The sequence below is a fragment of the Pelophylax lessonae genome (genome assembly GCF_965119305.1).
Source record: "Pelophylax lessonae genome assembly, chromosome: 6".
Classification (NCBI taxonomy): Eukaryota; Metazoa; Chordata; class Amphibia; order Anura; family Ranidae; genus Pelophylax; species Pelophylax lessonae.
The window spans coordinates 166,039,203-166,061,273 of record NC_138773.1 but is presented as its reverse complement, the minus strand read 5'-3'; the positions used below and the strand labels follow the sequence as shown (position 1 = coordinate 166,061,273).

The following is a 22,071-nucleotide window of genomic DNA, read 5'->3' as shown; positions in this document are numbered from 1 at the left end:
TGAATCACAATCACAATGTGAAATACCTCCTCCACTATCCCAGGTAACAATAATAGATATATTTAAAAAAAAAAAAAAAACAGGTGAATAAATTCAGATGGAAGATCCCAACTGCATACAGAGTAATCACAGAGATGATTGTCACTGATAACCAGCCATTTACAAAAGGTGTCTGACTCAGGATTTCAGCGGTTGATGCCCATAGTTGAGACAAGGTACACACTGAAGAGTGAGAAGTATTATCGAACCGAAATGCTGGGAAAGCTTCACCAAAAGGTTGTTGAGAAAGTAAAGGCTATGCTGCAACCAGAGAATGCTGGCAACTCACTCTCATTCATGATGGACTGCTGGTCACAAACAGAGTCAGAGTCACTACTCATTCTTACATGCCACTTCTTGACAGCGGATGGACAAAAAGGCAATTGGTGTTGAATACAAAAGTGATGCAAGGATCCCACACTGAGTACACACTTGTTACATTCTGTAAACTAACAGAAGCTATACATTTAACAAAAACAGAAAAATTAAAGTAATGCACCAGTTATTAAATGTGAGTACGTAACTGTCAGATAAAAAAAAAAAAAAACAGGTATTGAATAAAGTACCTTAATGCAGTACATAGACTAAGCGATATTAAACAAGAAAGGACATACTTGAAATCTCCCTGCAGGTCCCTCTGAATTTCCCCTTGCCATCGTGATCTTCCAACCTTCTCAAGCATACAATATGAACAATCTGGTAACTTTAATGAAGGATCGCCTTCCCATCCAAGCAAAGCTCGTGACCGCAAGGTTTGAGAAGCAACAATCACAAGTTTTTCTCCCCATCTATAAGATAAAGAAGATGAAAGCATAAAATCATCTTAGGATCTAACGATTTTATTAGAGGTCTGGTAAAGTTTGTTTTCTTTTTATAGGCTTTCTTCTATTTTTTAAAAATGGGGATATTGCTGCGCTAAAATGTAAAGATAAAAACATACATGTATAAAAAAGTCAACAGACCAAATGACAGCAGCCAGCACCTGATCTAGAATCAGAAATACCAGATCTAAATAGCAATATAAAATGGGATTGGTGCAGCGCTAACACAATTGAATCCACAGTCCATACAAATGTTCAAATGGATCAAATAAAATGCAGTAAACAAAAGTTCATCAGAGAGTGCTCCAATAGAGAAGGGAAACTGTCCACCACTTCAAACTTGGAAAAAGCCCCGAGTGCAGGAATCTCCACCAAGATAATAAATGGCCTCTTACCAAATTGCAATGACCCCCATTACAAGGATCAAAGACAGCCTGTGTGATCAAATCAGTGCCCAGATCGACATGTATCGATTCCCAGTTTTCCCTCAGCAGCTCCGACCGGAACAAGTGAACATAAGGAAAAGAGGGACAACTCCAATAGTGAAGTACGTTCACAGGTTTATTCAGTAAAAGCAGAGTGGCAACTCACGTTTGCATGAAGAAATCACAGCATGTCTCGGAGCTATACTCTCAGAACCTTTGTTTCCAACCGATAAAATGGCCGCCGTGTCTCCTTGCTGGCCTCAGCACGACGTACCGCAGGCTCCTCCTCCGACCGTTTGTCGACACGTGACGTCGTCAGGGGGTGTGGCCAATGGCAAAACGTCTTTACTTATATGCTGGGTGAGACAGGGCGGGACACGCTGCGTCCAATCCGGAGCCAGCAGGACGAGGTCATCCCAAACCTTCAACAGGAAGGAGACCAACGACCCGGAACCGGATGTATGACAATTGAATGTCAACATCCGGAGCTAAACCCGGAATTGGAGACCGCAAACAGCGATAAATCGATCAAATATTGATATGATTACACAAGAAATATATGTGCCTTATATTTCAAAGGACTTCTAGTGCATATTTGATCTTTAAGAAAGAAACCTTATTCAAAAAAAGCTTCAAAACAGAGGAAACCTATAGGTAACCAAGGAAACAGTGCTCTACTCTAGCCGTGCTAGACTTTGCAGGGAGACACCGCCATCTAGCGGCCAGAAACAAAAATTCCCGAGAGTGCTCCTTTACATAACTTACATTGACATGAAGGGAAAAATTATATTAAAAAGACTAAAAATGTGAACTAAATATAGTACACAATATGACAATTTAATAACATCACGTAAAAATAAAAACATATAAAACTATCCCACAAATCAAAGTAAAAACAAAATAAAATTATGATAACCAACGATGTAGAAGATACTGAAAACCCATTTATCAGGCATTATTGATAAAGGAATTGATATCCCAATCAATATTTAACCCGTGAGGGGCGTAGGTCTTCAACCGATAAATCCAGCTGGTCTCTAGTTGTGAGACACCTCTGGTACGGTTACTACCCCTCCAACTGCCTGAAAATTTGTCAATGCCTAAAAAGACAGTGCCTTTGGGGTCATTCCCATGACATTCATCATAGTGTCTAGAGACACTATGTTTCGGGAATGCCTTCAGTATGTTCGCCACATGCTCCTGCAACCTCACGTGTAACTTTCGTATCGTCCTACCCACATATTCACGGCCACAAGGGCAACGTAGTAGGTAGACGACGTGCAGTGTGGAACATGTGATGAACGGCTTAATTTTAACATTGCGTTGTGTAGCATTGGAAAAAAACGTCTCAACCCTCCTAGATCTGCAAGCATTAACCTTGCAGATGGCACAACCTCTACATGGATAAAAACCACCCCTCTCCTGAAAAAAAGAGATGGTCTTAGGTGGATCCACAATGTTAGGGGCCACTTGAAGCCTCAGCGGAGGCACACCCCTAAAAATGACTTTAGGAGCTTCAGGTAGTACAGGGCCCAAGAGGCTGTCATTCTTTAGGATGTGCCAATGCTTCCTGATCAGTTTTTTAACAGAAAAATGTTGAACGGAGTATGATGAAAAAAAGGCAAACTGAAAATCATCATTACTCTCACATTCTCGTGGTACCAACAGGTCAGCCCTATTACGGGAATCTGCCTGCATAAGGGCTGTTTCAAGATCCTGTTCTTTATACCCCTTCTCCAAAAACTTGGACTTCAAGGAGCTAGCCTCCCGCAGGAAGTCCGCTCTATTGGAACAGTTCCTCTTGAGTCTGAGGAACTGACTGACAGGAAAGGATCTAAGCCACGACACATGGTGGCAACTTGATGTGTCAATAAATCCGTTCCTGTCAGTCTCCTTGAAGAAAGTAGAGGTTTCAAGGGAACTACCAACCACTTTAATTTTAAGATCCAGAAAATGAATTTCAGATCTACTGCATTCGTGCACCAATCTAATTCCTCTATCGTTGTCATTCAGTGCAGAAATGAATGATTTAAGGGACTCAGAGTCACCATCCCATAGGAGGAGGATGTCATCGATGTACCTCCGCCAGAGAACTATCTCTGGTCTCGGAACGTCACCGATGACATCCTCCTCCCATTTGGCCATGAACAGATTGGCCATACTTGGCGCAAACTTCGCGCCCATGGCTATCCCCTTATTTTGTCTGTAATAAGTGCCATTGAACCAGAAGAAATTATGGGCCATAGCATAATCCAACAGGGATAAGATGAATTGACTCTGAAGACCTAACAAAGTGCTCTGACCCAAAAAGTGCTCCACAGCCTCCCTTCCATGCTGGTGTGATATGACCGTGTAAAGGGATGAAACATCAGCAGTGGCCAAGATGTAGGTGTGCTTCCACTCTATGTCCTTAAGTATATTAATAACTTGCATAGAGTCCCTCAAAAATGAGGGGGTCTTGGTCACAAGGGGCTGGAGAAAGAAGTCTATGTATTTACCCATCCGGGAGGTAACCGAATCAATGCCACTAATGATTGGGTTTACCGCATCTTTATGCACCTTGGGTAGATAGTACATTATTGGCACCCTTGGGGTGGATGGTACCAAAAAGGATTTCTCCTTCTTGGTAAGGAGTTTGCGCTGAAAGCCATCCTCCACCAAACCGACAAGTTCTTTTTTGTATGATGTCGTGGGGTTACCCCTTAGGGGAATATAGGTGTCCCGGTCTGACAATAACCTATTCATTTCTCCATTATAGGCCGCAGTATCCAGAATAACTATTCCTCCCCCTTTATCAGCTGGCATCAAGTCCACTTCATTTTCCAACGCCTCACTATTCAACCCTCCAGGTCCTTTGGCTCCCACTCTGACTGTGTTCCGAGATTTGGTTGCCAAGGACTTGGATAAGCTTAGCCTCAAAAAGGTCCACCAAACACATATGTTTGAACGGGGACTTCACTCCCTAAAGGAGCGCAAGGATATAATTGTGAGGCCAGCTGATAAAGGGGGAGGAATAGTTATTCTGGATACTGCGGCCTATAATGGAAAAATGAATAGGTTATTGTCAGACCTGGACACCTATATTCCCCTGAGGGGTAACCCCACGACATCATACAAAAAAGAACTTGTCGGTTTGGTGGAGGATGGCTTTCAGCGCAAACTCCTTACCAAGAAGGAGAAATCCTTTTTGGTACCATCCGCCCCAAGGGTGCCAATAATGTACTATCTACCCAAGGTGCATAAAGATGCGGTAAACCCACCCGGGAGGCCAATCATTAGTGGCATTGATTCGGTTACCTCCCGGATGGGTAAATACATAGACTTCTTTCTCCAGCCCCTTGTGACCAAGACCCCCTCATTTTTGAGGGACTCTATGCAAGTTATTAATATACTTAAGGACATAGAGTGGAAGCACACCTACATCTTGGCCACTGCTGATGTTTCATCCCTTTACACGGTCATATCACACCAGCATGGAAGGGAGGCTGTGGAGCACTTTTTGGGTCAGAGCACTTTGTTAGGTCTTCAGAGTCAATTCATCTTATCCGTGTTGGATTATGCTATGGCCCATAATTTCTTCTGGTTCAATGGCACTTATTACAGACAAAATAAGGGGGTGGCCATGGGCGCGAAGTTTGCGCCAAGTATGGCCAATCTGTTCATGGCCAAATGGGAGGAGGATGTCATCGGTGACGTTCCGAGACCAGAGATAGTTCTCTGGCGGAGGTACATCGATGACCTCCTCCTCCTATGGGATGGTGACTCTGAGTCCCTTAAATCATTCATTTCTGCACTGAATGACAACGATAGAGGAATTAGATTGGTGCACGAATGCAGTAGATCTGAAATTCGTTTTCTGGATCTTAAAATTAAAGTGGTTGGTAGTTCCCTTGAAACCTCTACTTTCTTCAAGGAGACTGACAGGAACGGATTTATTGACACATCAAGTTGCCACCATGTGTCGTGGCTTAGATCCGTTCCTGTCAGTCAGTTCCTCAGACTCAAGAGGAACTGTTCCAATAGAGCGGACTTCCTGCGGGAGGCTAGCTCCTTGAAGTCCAAGTTTTTGGAGAAGGGGTATAAAGAACTGGATCTTGAAACAGCCCTTATGCAGGCAGATTCCCGTAATAGGGCTGACCTGTTGGTACCACGAGAACGTGAGAGTAATGATGATTTTCAGTTTGCCTTTTTTTCATCATACTCCGTTCAACATTTTTCTGTTAAAAAATGATCAGGAAGCATTGGCACATCCTAAAGAATGACAGCCTCTTGGGCCCTGTACTACCTGAAGCTCCTAAGGTCATTTTTAGGGGTGTGCCTCCACTGAGGCTTCAAGTGGCCCCTAACATTGTGGATCCACCTAAGACCATCTCTTTTTTTCAGGAGAGGGGTGGTTTTTATCCATGTAGAGGTTGTGCCATCTGCAAGGTTAATGCTTGCAGATCTAGGAGGGTTGAGACGTTTTTTTCCAATGCTACACAACGCAATGTTAAAATCAATTGGGTTGGTGAAATTCTCGCGCTGTCACTCTATATGAATCCTTAATTCCTTTAAAGCTGCAGGTACTGTTATTGGTAACCTACGCAATTCAGAAATTTATAACAGGGGGGAGTACCGCGCTTAAAAGGTGCTTAGTGCATGTTATTCATACTAATTACATTTAATAAATTTACTTTCAGTGCTTTCAAATGTTTATAATAAAATCCCTTGTGCTAAAATTATATAGATATTCTCCAGTGCATAAAATTATATAAATATTCTCCAGTGCATAAAATTTAAAAAAAAAAATTCTCATTAATAAATAAAATATAAAAAAAATTTCTTACAAGTGATGTAAATATGTGCTATAAACAATCCTTAAATATATCAAAATTTGTTAAAATAAAGTACCAGTGATAAATTATATGCTTATAAGCTTCCAATAATTAAATAATTCAAAAGTGAAAAAGTGCCAAAGTGTCCTTATATATATAAATAAAGTGGTGTATATTCAGACGCCTTTTCTTTCCCAAAATTCATGCAGGTGCTCTTCCATGCAGTGGCCACTAGGTGTCCTAAGCGCTCACCTCAATTGGCTTTATAACCAGCTTTGTATGGTATCATATGTGATATTTCCTCCTTTTCTATGGTTGATGGATCCGGTCACTAATTCTCACACTTATCCCTTTTCAAACGATATTCCAAGGGGTGTGTGTGGAGCCTTTGAATCTCCAAAATAAATGGGGCCACAATAGTGAAGTACCGTTTGGTGATTTTATTAAAACAGATTTAAAATAACAGACTCACATTTTCCTTCGTCTTTGCCAATGCATAACAATCGTAATGTCGCTACGTCACTTCCGGTTTGGCGTCCTACGCGTTACGCTGCGTGCCCACACAGCTTCTTCCAGGGATTCTTCCTGGAAGAAGCTGTGTGGGCACGCAGCGTAACGCGTAGGACGCCAAACCGGAAGTGACGTAGCGACATTACGATTGTTATGCATTGGCAAAGACGAAGGAAAATGTGAGTCTGTTATTTTAAATCTGTTTTAATAAAATCACCAAACGGTACTTCACTATTGTGGCCCCATTTATTTTGGAGATTCAAAGGCTCCACACACACCCCTTGGAATATCGTTTGAAAAGGGATAAGTGTGAGAATTAGTGACCGGATCCATCAACCATAGAAAAGGAGGAAATATCACATATGATACCATACAAAGCTGGTTATAAAGCCAATTGAGGTGAGCGCTTAGGACACCTAGTGGCCACTGCATGGAAGAGCACCTGCATGAATTTTGGGAAAGAAAAGGCGTCTGAATATACACCACTTTATTTATATATATAAGGACACTTTGGCACTTTTTCACTTTTGAATTATTTAATTATTGGAAGCTTATAAGCATATAATTTATCACTGGTACTTTATTTTAACAAATTTTGATATATTTAAGGATTGTTTATAGCACATATTTACATCACTTGTAAGAAATTTTTTTTATATTTTATTTATTAATGAGAATTTTTTTTTTAAATTTTATGCACTGGAGAATATTTATATAATTTTATGCACTGGAGAATATCTATATAATTTTAGCACAAGGGATTTTATTATAAACATTTGAAAGCACTGAAAGTAAATTTATTAAATGTAATTAGTATGAATAACATGCACTAAGCACCTTTTAAGCGCGGTACTCCCCCCTGTTATAAATGTTAAAATCAAGCCGTTCATCACATGTTCCACACGGCACGTCGTCTACCTACTAAGTTGCCATTGTGGCCGTGAATATGTGGGTAGGACGATACGAAAGTTACACGTGAGGTTGCAGGAGCATGTGGCGAACATACTGAAGGCATTCCCGAAACATAGTGTCTCTAGACACTATGATGAATGTCATGGGAATGACCCCAAAAGGCACTGTCTTTTTAGGCATTGACAAATTTTCAGGCAGTTGGAGGGGTAGTAACCGTACCAGAGGTGTCTCACAACTAGAGACCAGCTGGATTTATCGGTTGAAGACCTACGCCCCTCACGGGTTAAATATTGATTGGGATATCAATTCCTTTATCAATAATGCCTGATAAATGGGTTTTCAGTATGTTCTACATCGTTGGTTATCATAATTTTATTTTGTTTTTACTTTGATTTGTGGGATAGTTTTATATGTTTTTATTTTTACGTGATGTTATTAAATTGTCATATTGTGTACTATATTTAGTTCACATTTTTAGTCTTTTTAATATAATTTTTCCCTTCATGTCAATGTAAGTTATGTAAAGAAGCACTCTCGGGAATTTTTGTTTCTGGCCGCTAGATGGTGGTGTCTCCCTGCAAAGTCTAGCACCGCTAGAATAGAGCACTGTTTCCTTGGTTACCTATAGGTTTCCTCTGTTTTGAAGCTTTTTTGAATAAGGTTTCTTTCTTAAAGATCAAATATGCACTAGAAGTCCTTTGAAATATAAGGCACATATATTTCTTGTGTAATCATATCAATATTTGATCGATTTATCGCTGTTTGCGGTCTCCAATTCCGGGTTTAGCTCCGGATGTTGACATTCAATTGTCATACATCCGGTTCCGGGTCGTTGGTCTCCTTCCTGTTGAAGGTTTGGGATGACCTCTTCCTGTTGGCTCCGGATTGGACGCAGCGTGTCCCGCCCTGTCTCACCCAGCATATAAGTAAAGACGTTTTGCCATTGGCCACACCCCCTGACGACGTCACGTTTCGACGAAAACGGTCGGAGGAGGAGCCTGCGGTACGTCGTGCTGAGGCCAGCAAGGAGACACGGCGGCCATTTTATCGGTTGGAAACAAAGGTTCTGAGAGTATAGCTCCGAGACATGCTGTGATTTCTTCATGCAAACGTGAGTTGCCCATCTGCTTTTACTGAATAAACCTGTGAACGTACTTCACTATTGGAGTTGTCCCTCTTTTCCTTATGTTCACTTGTTCCGGTCGGAGCTGCTGAGGGAACACTGGGAATCGATACATGTCGATCTGGGCACTGATTTGATCACACAGGCTGTCTTTGATCCTTGTAATGGGGGTCATTGCAATTTGGTAAGAGGCCATTTATTATCTTGGTGGCGGTTCCTGCACTCTGGGCTTTTTCCAAGTTTGAAGTGGTGGACAGTTTCCCTTCTCTATTGGAGCACTCTCTGATGAACTTTTGTTTACTGCATTTTATTTGATCCATTTGAACATTCGTATGGACTGTGGATTCAATTGTGTTAGCGCTGCACCAATCCCATTTTATATTTCTTCTATTTTCATCTGGTGATCCAGCCAGCAAGTCTGTTCTTTTTCAAAAGCACAAGCTCTCCAGTAGAACGTATCAGTTTACATAAATTAACACTGGTGGGGGTGCTTACAATGTGTGAGCTGGAGCTTGGCTTCAACTAGTGAGTGTTTTTAAATCTGCTAGTACATTTATCACTACCCTCTCCCTAGATTGACAATGCTGCTATCTGCTGTGGCTCCTGTGTTCATTCATCCACAGTGAAGGTGGGTTACTGGCCTGATCACCAGGTGAAAACAGAGGAACAAGCCAAAGAAAAGAAAAATGATGCAGCCACCACATCTAATGACTGGTAAGGTGCAACATACTACATTTTTTGTCTCATTTTTGGTCTTGGGTTTAATACCGCTTTGATGTGCAGATCATACACTATTAACTATGCCAAGATTTTTTTTTTTTTTTTTTTTTTTAATTAAATTACTATTTAAACAAAGAGAGTGCCTATTAATGCATATATCTTTGTACAGTATCGTTTTTTCCTTTCTATAGGAAAAGCACAAAAAATATTATGTGTAAATCTGTGTAATGCAAATCGATTTGAGTACCTTTAGAGAGAAGATTAGGTTTTGTCTTGGAAAATATAAAACTTCATACTCACCTAGCAATTGCATCTTCACATGTGATTGAGTGTTTTCTTAGGTGCTCTGAAACCGAGACTCGCTTGTTAAAAAAACGGCATGAGCCTTGGATTCCATTTTTATTATCTGTTACAGCATGAACTGGGTATATGTCCTTGGCGCAAAAATCTCCTTTGGCCTTAAGTACACTTGGATCACAATCAAGCTCCTCATACCTGAAAAAATATAATATGTATACAGTTAGGATTTTATTATGGGTTAAATATAAACTGCTCTATAAACTTCCATATCCCTGGACCACTTTGAAATCTTAATAGCTTAAAAAAAAAAAAAAAAAAAAAAAAGGATTGTCCATTTACACATAGAGCCGTGGCTTAGCCACGCCCCCTCTCTCTCCTCATTGGCTCACTGGCTGTGATTGACAGCAGTCTCAGGCAATGAGGGAGAGTCCCCAGAGAGCCAAAGCTCTAGTGCACATCCCTGGACCACGATGGGGCTCAGGCAAGTATTAGGGGGACTGGGAGGGCTGCTGCACACAGGTTTTACCTTCATGCATAGAATGTATTAAGGTAAAAAAACCTTGAACCTTTACAACCACTTTACACCCCAAAAGCAAACATTACTGTATATTGCAGCTTACCAATTCTCAGATGCGGTGGCTGCATTGGTTTCCTATTAAGGCTTGCTTTCATTTATTTTCATCTACTGATTCTGCCAGCAAGTCTGTTTTTTTAGCACAAGCTCTCCAGCAGATGGTATCAGTTTACATGGATGAGACAAACCACTTAAAAGAAAAGTAATGGGTAAATAAAAATAAAAAAAAAAAAACACAAACATTCATACTCACATAGGTAGATGCAGCATCGATCTGATTCTACATCTGTCCCCCACTTCCGCTACACCAAGAACTGAGCGAGCAAAGATCACTGACTGCTCAGTTTTTAGTGAGCAGAGCAGGCTCTCTGCTGCGCCCCTCCAGCACTCACTGGAGTGCCAGGCTGTGGAGGAGGCGAGAGTGGTTAAATCAAGCTCTCAGCGGCCCGTAGGCATCTGGGTGGATCCTGACAAAGTCGGGATCTCTCTAGAGTCTGGATCAGCTGAGTTGACGTCAGCCGACAGTGGGCTTTAGCCCACCTTGGGCTAAATACAGGTCACAGGAGTGAGAAGTTAACTTCTGAGATCCACAGGAAAAAGTAGGGCCAAATGAGCTTTGGCCCTACTTCTCCTTTACCACTGGCAGGGGTGCTTAAAATGATCAGCTTTTATTTATGAAAAACCTTTATCCCAAAAGGAAAAACACGGTTTGCTGTAACTGCTCATAAAGTGTAAGTTGGAGTTTGGCTTCAATCGGTTTGTGTATATAAATCTGCTAGTACATTTAACACTCCAATCCCACCAGACTGACAATGCTGCTGTTGCTGTACCTTCTGTTCTCATTCCTCCAGAATTGTGTCTCACTAATACTGGAGGTGTTAAATGATAGTAGTGTGGTGCTGCACTATTAGAATGATAATAATTATAAACAGTTCATAAATACCAAATTACTCAATACTAAAAGTGATTATAGAGGATTTCTGCTCCTTGCATAAATGAGCAGAAATCGGTCCTGCTGATGGATTAAGGACCTTCTATGGCCCCATCCAGCTCTCCTTGAGTAACTGCTTGTCTCCTGGAATCTCCTCTATGCTCTTGAGACACAGAAAACCTTCTGGCAATGTTACGTATTGATGTGCCATCCTGGAGGAGTTGGACTGCCTGTGCGACCTCTATAGGGTCCAGGTATTGCCTCATGCTACCAGTAGTGACACTGACCCTAGCCAAATGCAAAACTAGTAAACAACAGTCAGAAAAGATGACTAGGGAGTAAAAATGTCAGTGGCCTCCACCTATAAAACCATTTCCGTTTTCGGAGGTTGTCTCTTTGTTGCCCATCTAGTGAACCTGTTAAGATCATTAACACCAAAGCAGCTGAAACTGATTAACAACCTCCTATGCTACTTAACTGACCAGATCAATATCCCAGGAGTTTAATTAACTTGATGCTATACACTGAACAAAAAGTGTTTCTTTCATTTGTGTCAGAATATTTATACTGCTCTGAATATAACAGTGTCTATTTATGTCAATAAGCAAAGATCTGTGAGGTAGGAGAATCTCAACTTATTTCCACAAATCAATATGTAGCGAATTCTTTTTAATTGATTAATTTCTTTTTAAAAGCATATACCATATATCTTAGTGAAAACAGTCTACAGTAGGGAATATATATAAGGATATTTATTCACAAGACATGTATTCACAATAAATGATCAAACAGAAATGACACAAAAAGATAACTCTACATAAAATACAAACTTCAAACAATAAATGCAATGTGATATGTAGCTCTATGATGAAAGTAAAAAGATTACCTTTTCTCCAAGTATAGCAGAAACCATAGGTAAGTGTTCTATATAATCAGACCACAATTGTCTGCAAATTGCGCAGCCGAAAGTCACTCCACTGCAGATGGAGCGAGAATAAGCCATGCAACACGGGAGACTAAAATCGTAAATATTGCGCTAAATCTGATATTAATAAAAAAGTATAAAAACAAAAATCAGCTTTTTAGAGAAAAATCTAATATGGTTTATACGGCTGGGATTGTAATCTTATTACCCTTAAATATGCAATATAAAACATATAAGGAAGGAAATAAACAATATAGAATAAAATCAAATAACAGCAAGGTATAGTTACCACACTTAAGATGGCTGCTAGCTTAAATGGTCGTTACCAGAGTCCTTAAGATGGATGCCTTCCTAAAATAGTGGCCAGTTAGGGAGGAGTTTCTTTTGGCGTCCCTCAAAGTTTCAGATAAATGATGGAGCAAGATGGAGTATGTGTAGATGAGTATATGGATGGATGTAGTAGTGTGTATGTTGTAGGTGTAATGTGTGTTGTCAGTATGTAATGTGTAATGTCTCACATCTTGGTTTTCCTTTTTATATGGTATTGAACAAAGGACTATTAAAATTACCATAAGTTAAACACAGAGGGAGGAACATTATCCCCATTGGTTGGGATATTCTACCCATTAACTGGTGAGGTCATAGTCACACCTCTTTAATAATTATCCAATATTAGATATTAAAGTTAAATGATGATTTCTTTATATTAAGGAGTAATCATAAAACACAACATAAAACTTTGTCCATACTCTCAGTACATACATAAATGTCCATCTATATCTCCATCACATACCCTGGCAATTATTGGATCTGGTAAGCCATTTATAAAGATAATTATTAATACAAGTACAGTATATATTTATATTGGAAAATACTGAGTTACCCCAAGACTGCATTTAGTAGCATCTCCAAAGGGGGCAGTATTGTACTGTTCATTAGATTCAGCATATAAAATAAATTACCACCATTATCTGATGACCTCTGGCTAGTGAAGATCCATTAATTATGTGGATTCTGCCATTACTGTCAGACATAGTGTCTGGCTTGTAGGATTTATATTACCTAGCCCAATCCAAAGCAATTCTTATATAAACACTCCTACCACATGCCTTAAAATGAAGTAATTTAAGTGGAATTAGTTTTACCTAAGTAAGATTTGTTATTTAGCAAGAATATAAACCCAACATATGGTATACAGATAATTTCTAAATATGTATATGCCTTACATAATAGAATGACATAATTATTGCTAATATCTTCTCACACATGATAATGTATATTTAAAACTTATAGTTTAAATGTCTGATAGAGTACACTGGGCTATTGTTAAAATACTTGCAGACAAGACTGGTACTACCATTATGTCTTATCTGACAATAGGGTCTTATAATTTCAGCAGAGATGTCCATGTACCACTTATTTATGACAAAAGAAAACAGAAATATCTGCTGAAATTATAAGACCCTATTGTAAGAGAAATGTTGTTTAAACAAGTACATATGAACTTTCATTCACCTCCAAACAAGATGGAAGCTGTGCTGTTCACAATCTCTATAGTCTACATGGCTTTTATTTTTTTTTATTTAATTTCCCCAATAATCCCGACATTTGTTTGAGCAGCGTACATATTCCAAAGGACTTGTTTATGTTTATGTGAATGTTTTTAGGTGATTTCACCACTAAACACCTCATTTTAGAATTTCCTTTATTGACTTTCAATATATAGACGGATTAAGAATTTGGCACTTGTACCAATTTTCACATGGTTTGTCGGGTGTCTAAGTATATAAATTTGAGCAATTTGGATTTATAGTTTATGATTATCAGTATCCTTCCTTTTGTGCATATATCCTTTATAACAGTGTTCGACAAACCCCGGTCGCCAGGTCACCATGGCGACCAGAAACCGCGTCCTGGCTCCTGATTTGCCGCCAGCCCACTCTCTGACTGACTGCCCGGACACGCAGCTCAGAGTGTCAGGCAGCTGATGCTCCACTCTCCCCCTCCGTGTTTTCAGTAATCTGAAGTCCGGCTGTGAGTAACATGAGAGGGGAGGGGCCGGTCTCCTCTCCTCTGCCAGAGTAAGGTCCGTTCCTGAATGGCTGCTCTCTGAGCTCTCCTATGCTGCCCGTAGCATCCTTATCAGGCTGGCCTTCCTCCCCCCAGAGCGCACAGTAGTTCAGACCTTGGAGAAGAGTGAGGAGGAGGAGGGGGACCCGGCAGCCTGTGTGGCCTTTACCCGACCCTGCAGGCAGACTGTCACTACTGTGAGGGAGGGGGGGAGAGTTGTGGTGGAGGATAGAGCACGGGGGCTGTGAGGTGGAGGAGGGGAGATGAGGCTGGCATGCTTTAAAATTATCTTTTTATGTCCTCTGATAAAGCCCTGTGTACTATCAACAATCACCACAGGGTGACACACAGGCAGGAAGTAGCTGCAAAGAGGCAACAGAAGATCAGCAGCGCTGGGATACTTCTTTCATCCTTTTCTGTGTTTTATTTAAATGTCACAAAGGCTTTAATTAGATGTGCAGTTGGGTGGTAAAAATGTGCTGTAAAGACATGTTTTTGCCACCCACCAACAGCCACCCTTAAGCTACAATAGGCAGCAGATGAGGGAATTTTACATGCCGCAGTCATGATGCATTGGCATAAAAGGAGTTTCCCCTATAACAGGATTTTAATGTCATTCTTTCTGGCCAGCCCATAACCTTGATGTAATGCGTTACATTGGAGTTATTGACTGACCGCTCTGCTGTAAGTTAGAGTTAGGGGGCGCAAATTACTTGCCCTGACAACCCACGCTACCAAAAAAAAAAAACTGGTTCCTAACTTTTTTAGCTGGCTCCTAGATTCATAGCAAATTTGTCAAGCCCTGCTTTATAATCACTTTAGTATTGAGCAATTTGGTATTTATGAACTGTTTATTATTATCACTCTAATAGTGCAGCACCACACTACTTTTATTTATCACCTTATTAGCCATATCAGTATTGGATGACTGTTAGTAAATTTGTATAACTTAACCACTTGCCGACAGTAAACCTACTGCGGCAGTGCGGCTCCCCTGGGTCCAGCGACGTAGACCTACGTCGCTGGACTCCTAGACCTAAGTCACTGGACGTAGACCTACGTCGCTGGACTCCTAGTGGTCTCGGCGGCGCGCGCCCGCTGTGTTTAGAAACAGTGGGAGTTGGGCTGGAGAAGGAGAGGCGACAATCACTGCCTCTCTTCCCCGATTGTCGGGGAAAGTGTGAGAAGACCTGCCTGCTTATGTAAACAAAGCAGGCGGATCTTCTCAGTGAAAGACAGGGAGAGATCACAGGATTTAGGAACCTGCGATCTCAAACCCCCCCCACACACACACACACACACACACACACACACACACACACGTCAGTAAGCATGAGGCATACATTTAACCCTTTGATCACCCATAGGGTTAACCCCTTCCCTGTCAGTGTCATCATTACAGTAACAGTGCATATTTATAGCACTGATTACTGTAGTAATGTCACTGGTCCCCCCAAAAGTGTCAAAATCATCAGTTAGGGGTCCGATCTGTCCGCTGCAATGTCGCAGTCCCGCAAAAAAGAAAATCGCAGATCTCCGGCATTACTAGTAAAAAACAAAAAAATAAAATAAAAATGACATAAATATTTCCTGTAGTTAAACGTGATAACTTTTGCGCAAACCAATCAAAATACGCTTATTGCAATTTTTTTTTACCTGAAGAGGACAGACAGGCAGTCTATCCATTTACAACTGATGCTTATATGACTCTTCATGAGTCTATCTCTGAGGTGAGCTGCTATAAAAGCACCAGTCACTGAGAGCACTTTAATGAATGGAGTGGTGTGAAGCACTATTTCACCGTTTTAACCACTTAAGCCCCGGAAGATTTTACCCCCTTCCTGACCAGGGGGTTTTTTGCGATTTTTTACTGCGTGACTTTAACGGACAATTGCGCGGTCGTGCGACGCTGTACGTAAACAAATTTCACGTCCTTTTTTTCCCCACAAACAGAGCTTTCTTTTGGTGGTATTTGATCACCTGTGCGATTTTTTGATCATGCGCTATAAACAAAAAAAGAGCGTAAATTTTGCAAAAATAACAATATTTTTCACATTTTTTTATATGAAATTCCCAAAAAAAAAATGTAAAAATCAAAATTTTTTAACATTTTCGGCCAATTTGTTTTATGCTACATATGTTTGGTAAAAAAAAAAAAAAAAAAAAAAAAGCGTATTTTGATTGGCTTGCGCAAAAGTTATCGCGTTTACTAACAAAGGGAAAGATTTTTGTCATTTTTGGTGTTTTTTTTTTAACGAGTAATGGCGGCGATCTGCGATTTTTTTTTGCGGGACTACGACATTGCGGCGGACAGATCGGACCCTTGACTGACATTTTTGACACTTTTGGGGTTACCAGAGACATTACTGCAGTAGTCAGTGCTATACATATGCACTGTTACTGTAAAAATGACACTGGCAGGGAAGGGGTTAACTGTATTGGAGAGGGAGGGGTTAAGTGTATCCTAGGGGCGTGCTTCTAACTGTGATGGGACATGGCTACTACTGTAAAAACAGAGATCAATGGTCCTACATAGTAGAACAGTCTGATCTCCATTTTTACACAGGGGAGAATGACAGGCAGCTTGTTTACATAAGCCGCCCGCCTTTCTCCCGCTCTACCGACGATCGCAGTGTGACCGGCGGACATCAGGTCCACCGGTCACACGCACGGACTCCTCAGTGAACGAGCCGGGGCGGCCGCTCGCCCGCTATTGGCTCGCAAGCCGGTCACAGGCTAGTGACGTATATATACGTCACTTTGCCTGGCCGGGGCTGACCGCCACAGTATATCTACTTGCGGCGGTCGGCAAGTGGTTAAGACAGCACAGGAAAATTGACTGGGACATTTGGAACACCCTTTCCTTGTGTTTAAGGACTTTGTTTGGGACTTTTTTCAGTTCATTTGCATTTTGCACTTTTGCTTATTATTCACTATTGAGATCATTATTTCACAGCGTCATCTATTATAGTTTTGCAGTTTGTTTGCATGATTCACAATACTGATTTACCACAAGTGATATTTCATCTTATTTGGTTTATTTATGGTTTGAGTCACTTTAGCGCAGCATTATTGATTTATTTTATATTCACTGGTGTAATGTGTTTACACTGATTGCTTGCAGCCTTAGTTTTTGTTGTTATTCTTTAAATATACTGTGGTTTTGCGCTGATGATCATTATGCATTTTTGTGTCCTTAAGTTGACCCTTTTTCTTTGGGGCTCATTCTAGAGGGATTTTGGTCCACTTTTCTTTACAGATCTTCTCTAATTCCTTAAGGTTTGGCAACTCGGAGTTTCAGCTCCCTCCATACATTTTCTATAGGATTAAGGTCTGGAGACTGAATAGGCCACCATGACCATAATGTGATTCTTCCAGTCTGTGGGAGCCAGAATTATTGTTGGTTGGTAGGGGATCAAATACTTATTTTACTCACTGAACTGCAACTCAATTTAGAACATTTGTATCATGCGTTTTTTCTGGATTTTTGGTTGATATTTCATCTCTATCATTTAAGATACACCTATGATAAAAATTATGGACCCTTCATTTCTTTGCAAGTGGGCAAACTTACAAAATCTGCAGAGGATCAAATATTTATTTTCCCCACTGTATGCGTGAACCTAGCCTATATATCCTGGTGCAATGATGAGCTCAGGTGTATTTGTACATGAGTCCTTATCTGCCTGTGCTATCCCACCAGGAAACTGTCAAAGCGGACCGCCAGTCATAGGCAGTGGAGGCATTCCCCGCCACCTATCACATCTGACAGCTTCCCAGCAGGATTACTTAAAGCGGAGTTCCACCCAAAAGTGGAACTTCCGCTCATTTGCTTCCTCCCCCCCTTCGGTGCCACATTTGGCACCTTTCCGGGGGAAGGGGGGGTACCTGTTTTTGACAGGTACCCTTCCACACTTCCTGGAGGCGGCGCTGTCCCTCAGAAGTTTTCCCTCCTCCTTACCCCGCCGCCGAGCAAATCCGAATGCGTAGCGCGGCGCATTAGAGACCCGCCCGTGAAGCCGCAAGGCTTCGCTGCCAGATTCCCCCACCGGCAATGGCAGCGGCAGCACCCGACAGCTGATGGAAACATCAGCTGTGGTGCCGCCATCACTGGACTCCAGGACAGGTAAGTGTCCTAATATTAAAAGTCAGCAGCTACAGTATGCAGAAAGCCACAGTATGTGTAGCTGCTGACTTTTAATTTTTGGAGGGGGGAGAGGGGAGGCTGGAAAACCGCTTTAAGCAGATTCAGACTTATTACCAACATAGAAGAAATATCCAGCTCTGAAGAAAAGGGGCACCTTTGAAATGCGTCGGGTACATTTGGAGAGATACATCCCACAACTGTCTCTAATCAGTAGAGTACGCTGCATGGACAATTCGTATATATATATATATATATATATATATATATATATATATATATATATATATACACACATATATACATTTGTATCACGCTTGAACACGTCATCTTGTTTGTGAGTATGATGTACAGAAATTTATTTTTTGAATAGATTGTTGCAAAGGTAATGCGCTAGGCTGGTGTGCCCTCTGTATTTTTTATCGTTTTTCAAAGCTTATGACCAACATGTCTGAGCTCATTCCAGGTCCTGAGGGACAATGACAATGATGGGCGGCACAGTGGTGTAGTGGTTAGCACTTTCACCTAGCAGCAAGAGGGTCGCTGGTTCAAATCCCAACCATGACACTACCTGCCTGGAGTTTGCATGTTCTCCCTGTGCCTGCGTGGGTTTCCTCCCACACTCCGAAGACATGCTGGTAGGTTAATTGGAAAAATGGCCCTACTGTGTATGTATGTGAGTTAGTGACCTTAGATTGTAAGCTCCTTGAGAGCAGGGACTGATGTGAATGTACAATGTATATGTAAAAGCGCTGCGTAAATTGACAGCGCTATACAAGTACCTGAAATAAATAAATAAAAATGACACGCATACAAATCATGATGGGGAATCCAAATATCATAGGAGAACAAGTGGCGAGTACATATCTACCAGTGGAGATAACTGTAATTGAGGATTTCCCCTGACTTCCTTTTTATGTCTTGTCTCCAAGACAGGAAGTGAGCAAAAGTCTCCCCAATGGGACACAGACAACAGGAAAACACCCCACACCTGACTGACAGGGGTTCTAAGCTGTCAGGTGTGGGGTGTTTCCCTGTTATCTGTGTCCCATTGGGGAGAAGAGGTAGTAAACACTGCTCTGTGTCTGGCACTAGGTGATAATGATGAGGAATCCTGACCTGGTACAGATCACTAGGGGTGGTCTCTCTTCAGGCAGTTCACAGAAGTCCAGTTCCTGATGCCGTAACATGGACTGCCACAGGAGCTGCTTAGTGGCGACATCCAGTATGAGAGGAAACGGGGGGACACGAGCCTGTAACCGCAGCCACAGCGCCGGGACTGTGATCCCATCCAAACCTTCCAGAGCCACCTCATCCAGCACTGCTTCCAGCGCGTCCATAGCCTCCTCATTCACTGAATGACAAACAAGCGATCTCACAGCACCATCCTACTAGCCTAGCTCATTTACTAACTCATGACAACTACAGGCTGACAGGAACAACGTGAGCTAGGTTCCAAGAGCTCGAGTTGTTCAGCAATACAAAGTGCCCATTCTGGGCGCCATTTTGTTGAAGGTCTCCCCCTTTGAGTATATAGAGAAATCTCCAGAAAAATGGCTGCCTGCCCATACTAGTCTGGTGCTTGTTTAGAGGACCTTTTGGAAACGCACGGTTGCCTGCCGTGGTGACGTAGAAGTGAAAGTTGTCATTGGCTATAATCTGCCGAGGTCAAGGTGTGATTGGAGGATAGGAAGACATGACGTCTAATATCTTCGCCTGTAGCCTGTGGACATTGGCGAGCGCTAGGCTGTGTAACCCTGATTGGCTGCTGTGATACTGAGTGTTTATTGGCCGTTTGAAACTAGGTAACCGAAGAAAACATTTGGGGACAGTTGTGTTTTTCTATGCAGTGTCTGAGGCGTCACCCAGCTGTGCCATGTACGGTAAGTGAGTGGTCACCTATGATATTGTAATGTATGATATAACTCGGGAGACTTCGTGTCAGTGTACCTTTCTTCTTCTGATGTGGGTCGGTCCCTGAATGTTTGTGGCACAGGTACGGCCAGGCTACAATTCAAGTATAGGCCAACTCAGAAATCTTATATATATATACTAGCAGGAACGTGAAATATAACTTTTATCACCTGTTGTCCTGATTTGTTTCCACTTCCTGTGACTGGGTGACAACGCTGTTTGAGAATTGGAATCACACAGAGGCATTTGCACCTTGAGTAGTGGGTAGTCCTAGACCTAGCAGGACATGTCGTTTTTATGGGTCCTGAGAGGCGTACGGGGGGGGGGGGCTGTCCTCGCTGTCCGCCTTCTATAAATGCTTGTTACTTGGCATCATCTGACTTTCTGCTTCATTTACACTTTGTCTGTTTTGTGTGTGGCGTTAGGCTCGGTTCACACTGCTGCGACCTCTAAGTCGCCTCATAAGGGGTGACTTTTAGCGCGACTTCAGCTTGACTTCAGCGCGACTTGTGAATTTTTTTACGCGACTTATATGATAGACGACTTTGTACGACTTTGTATTTGGCCAATCAGAATATGATGTATTGTGACCTAATTTCCCTTTCCTGTTTTTTTTGCTGGCATTTATCGGGCATTTTTTGGGCGTCTTTGGAGGCAGGCATGACTCCAAAGACGCCCAAAAAATGCCCGATAAATGCCAAAAAAAAAATGCAAGGTGTATAGAAGCCGCCACACTGCTGTATTTATAATTATAAGAAAAATTATATTTTTTCGGGTTCTGGACATGCTACAGAGCTGAAACTTCACAGGGACACTTTTTAGACCCCCCAGACACTAAATCCAAAAAAAGTCATGTCTGCCTCCAAAAATGCCCGATAAATGCCTGCAAGAAAAACAGCCAGGTGTAGAGAAGCCATATTCATGTGCTACTAAAAATTATAAGAAAATGCTCTTTTTTTCTTGTTCAGGGCCATTTTTATGGAAAGTCGGATCACAAGTCGCTTCAATTAAGATAAGGAGGCGACTCCCATTGAAGTATATGGGACAAGTCGGATCACAGGTCGCCTCAGAGTAGTACAGGACCCTTTTCTGAAGTCGGAGCGACTTCAGTAGTGCCAATTAAGACGGCACTGATTGATTAACATTGCTTTTGTTATGTCAAGCGACCTGGGGCGACACAAGTTGCCTCACAAGTCGCGCTAGTGTGAATGGACTCTTAAAGTGGAAATAAACCCTCCTAAGCTTTTTAGCCATGGAAGCTGCCATCTTGGCCTCTGTTTAATCGGCAACTGCCGATCATGTGATCCGTTATGACACCAGCCATTTGATGGATTGACAGTTTGGTTGAGAGTAACCAATATGACAGTTGCATTCCTGTCATGCTGGAAATTTAACAGTTTTGTTTTTTAAACTTTTAAAGGGGAGCTCCACCCAAAAGGAGAAGTTTCCCTTTAACCACTTCAGCTCCGGAAGGTTTTACCTCCTTAATGACCAGGCCATTTTTTGCAATTCGGCACTGTGTTACTTTAACGAAAAAGTCAGCGCTCGTGCGACGCTGTACCCAAATACAGTTGACGTCCTTTTTTCCCACAAATAGAGCTTTCTTTTGGTGGTATTTGATCACCTGTGCAATTTTTAGATTTTGCGCTATAAACAAAAAAAAGCGACAATTTTGAAAAAAAAAAGCCATATTTTTACTTTCTGCTATAAAACATTCCCAATAAAAAAATTTAAAAATCCATTTTTTTTTTATCAGTTTAGGCCAATTTGTATTCTGCTACATATTATTGGTAAAAAAAAAAAACCCAAAAAGCGTAGTTTAATTGGTTTGTGCAAAAAGTTCTAGCGT

The 22,071-nt window shown here is 41.5% G+C and overlaps 1 protein-coding gene across 1 annotated transcript in view; it reads right to left on the bottom strand.

Moving 5' to 3' along the window:
• Positions 1–19,741, bottom strand: part of GTF3C1 (general transcription factor IIIC subunit 1) — a 360,695-nt gene extending 340,954 nt beyond the window's left edge. The window contains exons 1-3 of the mRNA XM_082260707.1: positions 19,428–19,741; positions 9,665–9,859; positions 654–827 (exon numbers count right to left, since the gene is read on the bottom strand). Coding sequence (XP_082116833.1) covers positions 654–827; positions 9,665–9,859; positions 19,428–19,648 — 590 coding nt within the window. The 5' untranslated portion in view covers positions 19,649–19,741. The remainder of the gene's footprint in view (positions 1–653; positions 828–9,664; positions 9,860–19,427) is intronic.
• Between the last annotated feature and the right edge of the window lie 2,330 nt (positions 19,742–22,071).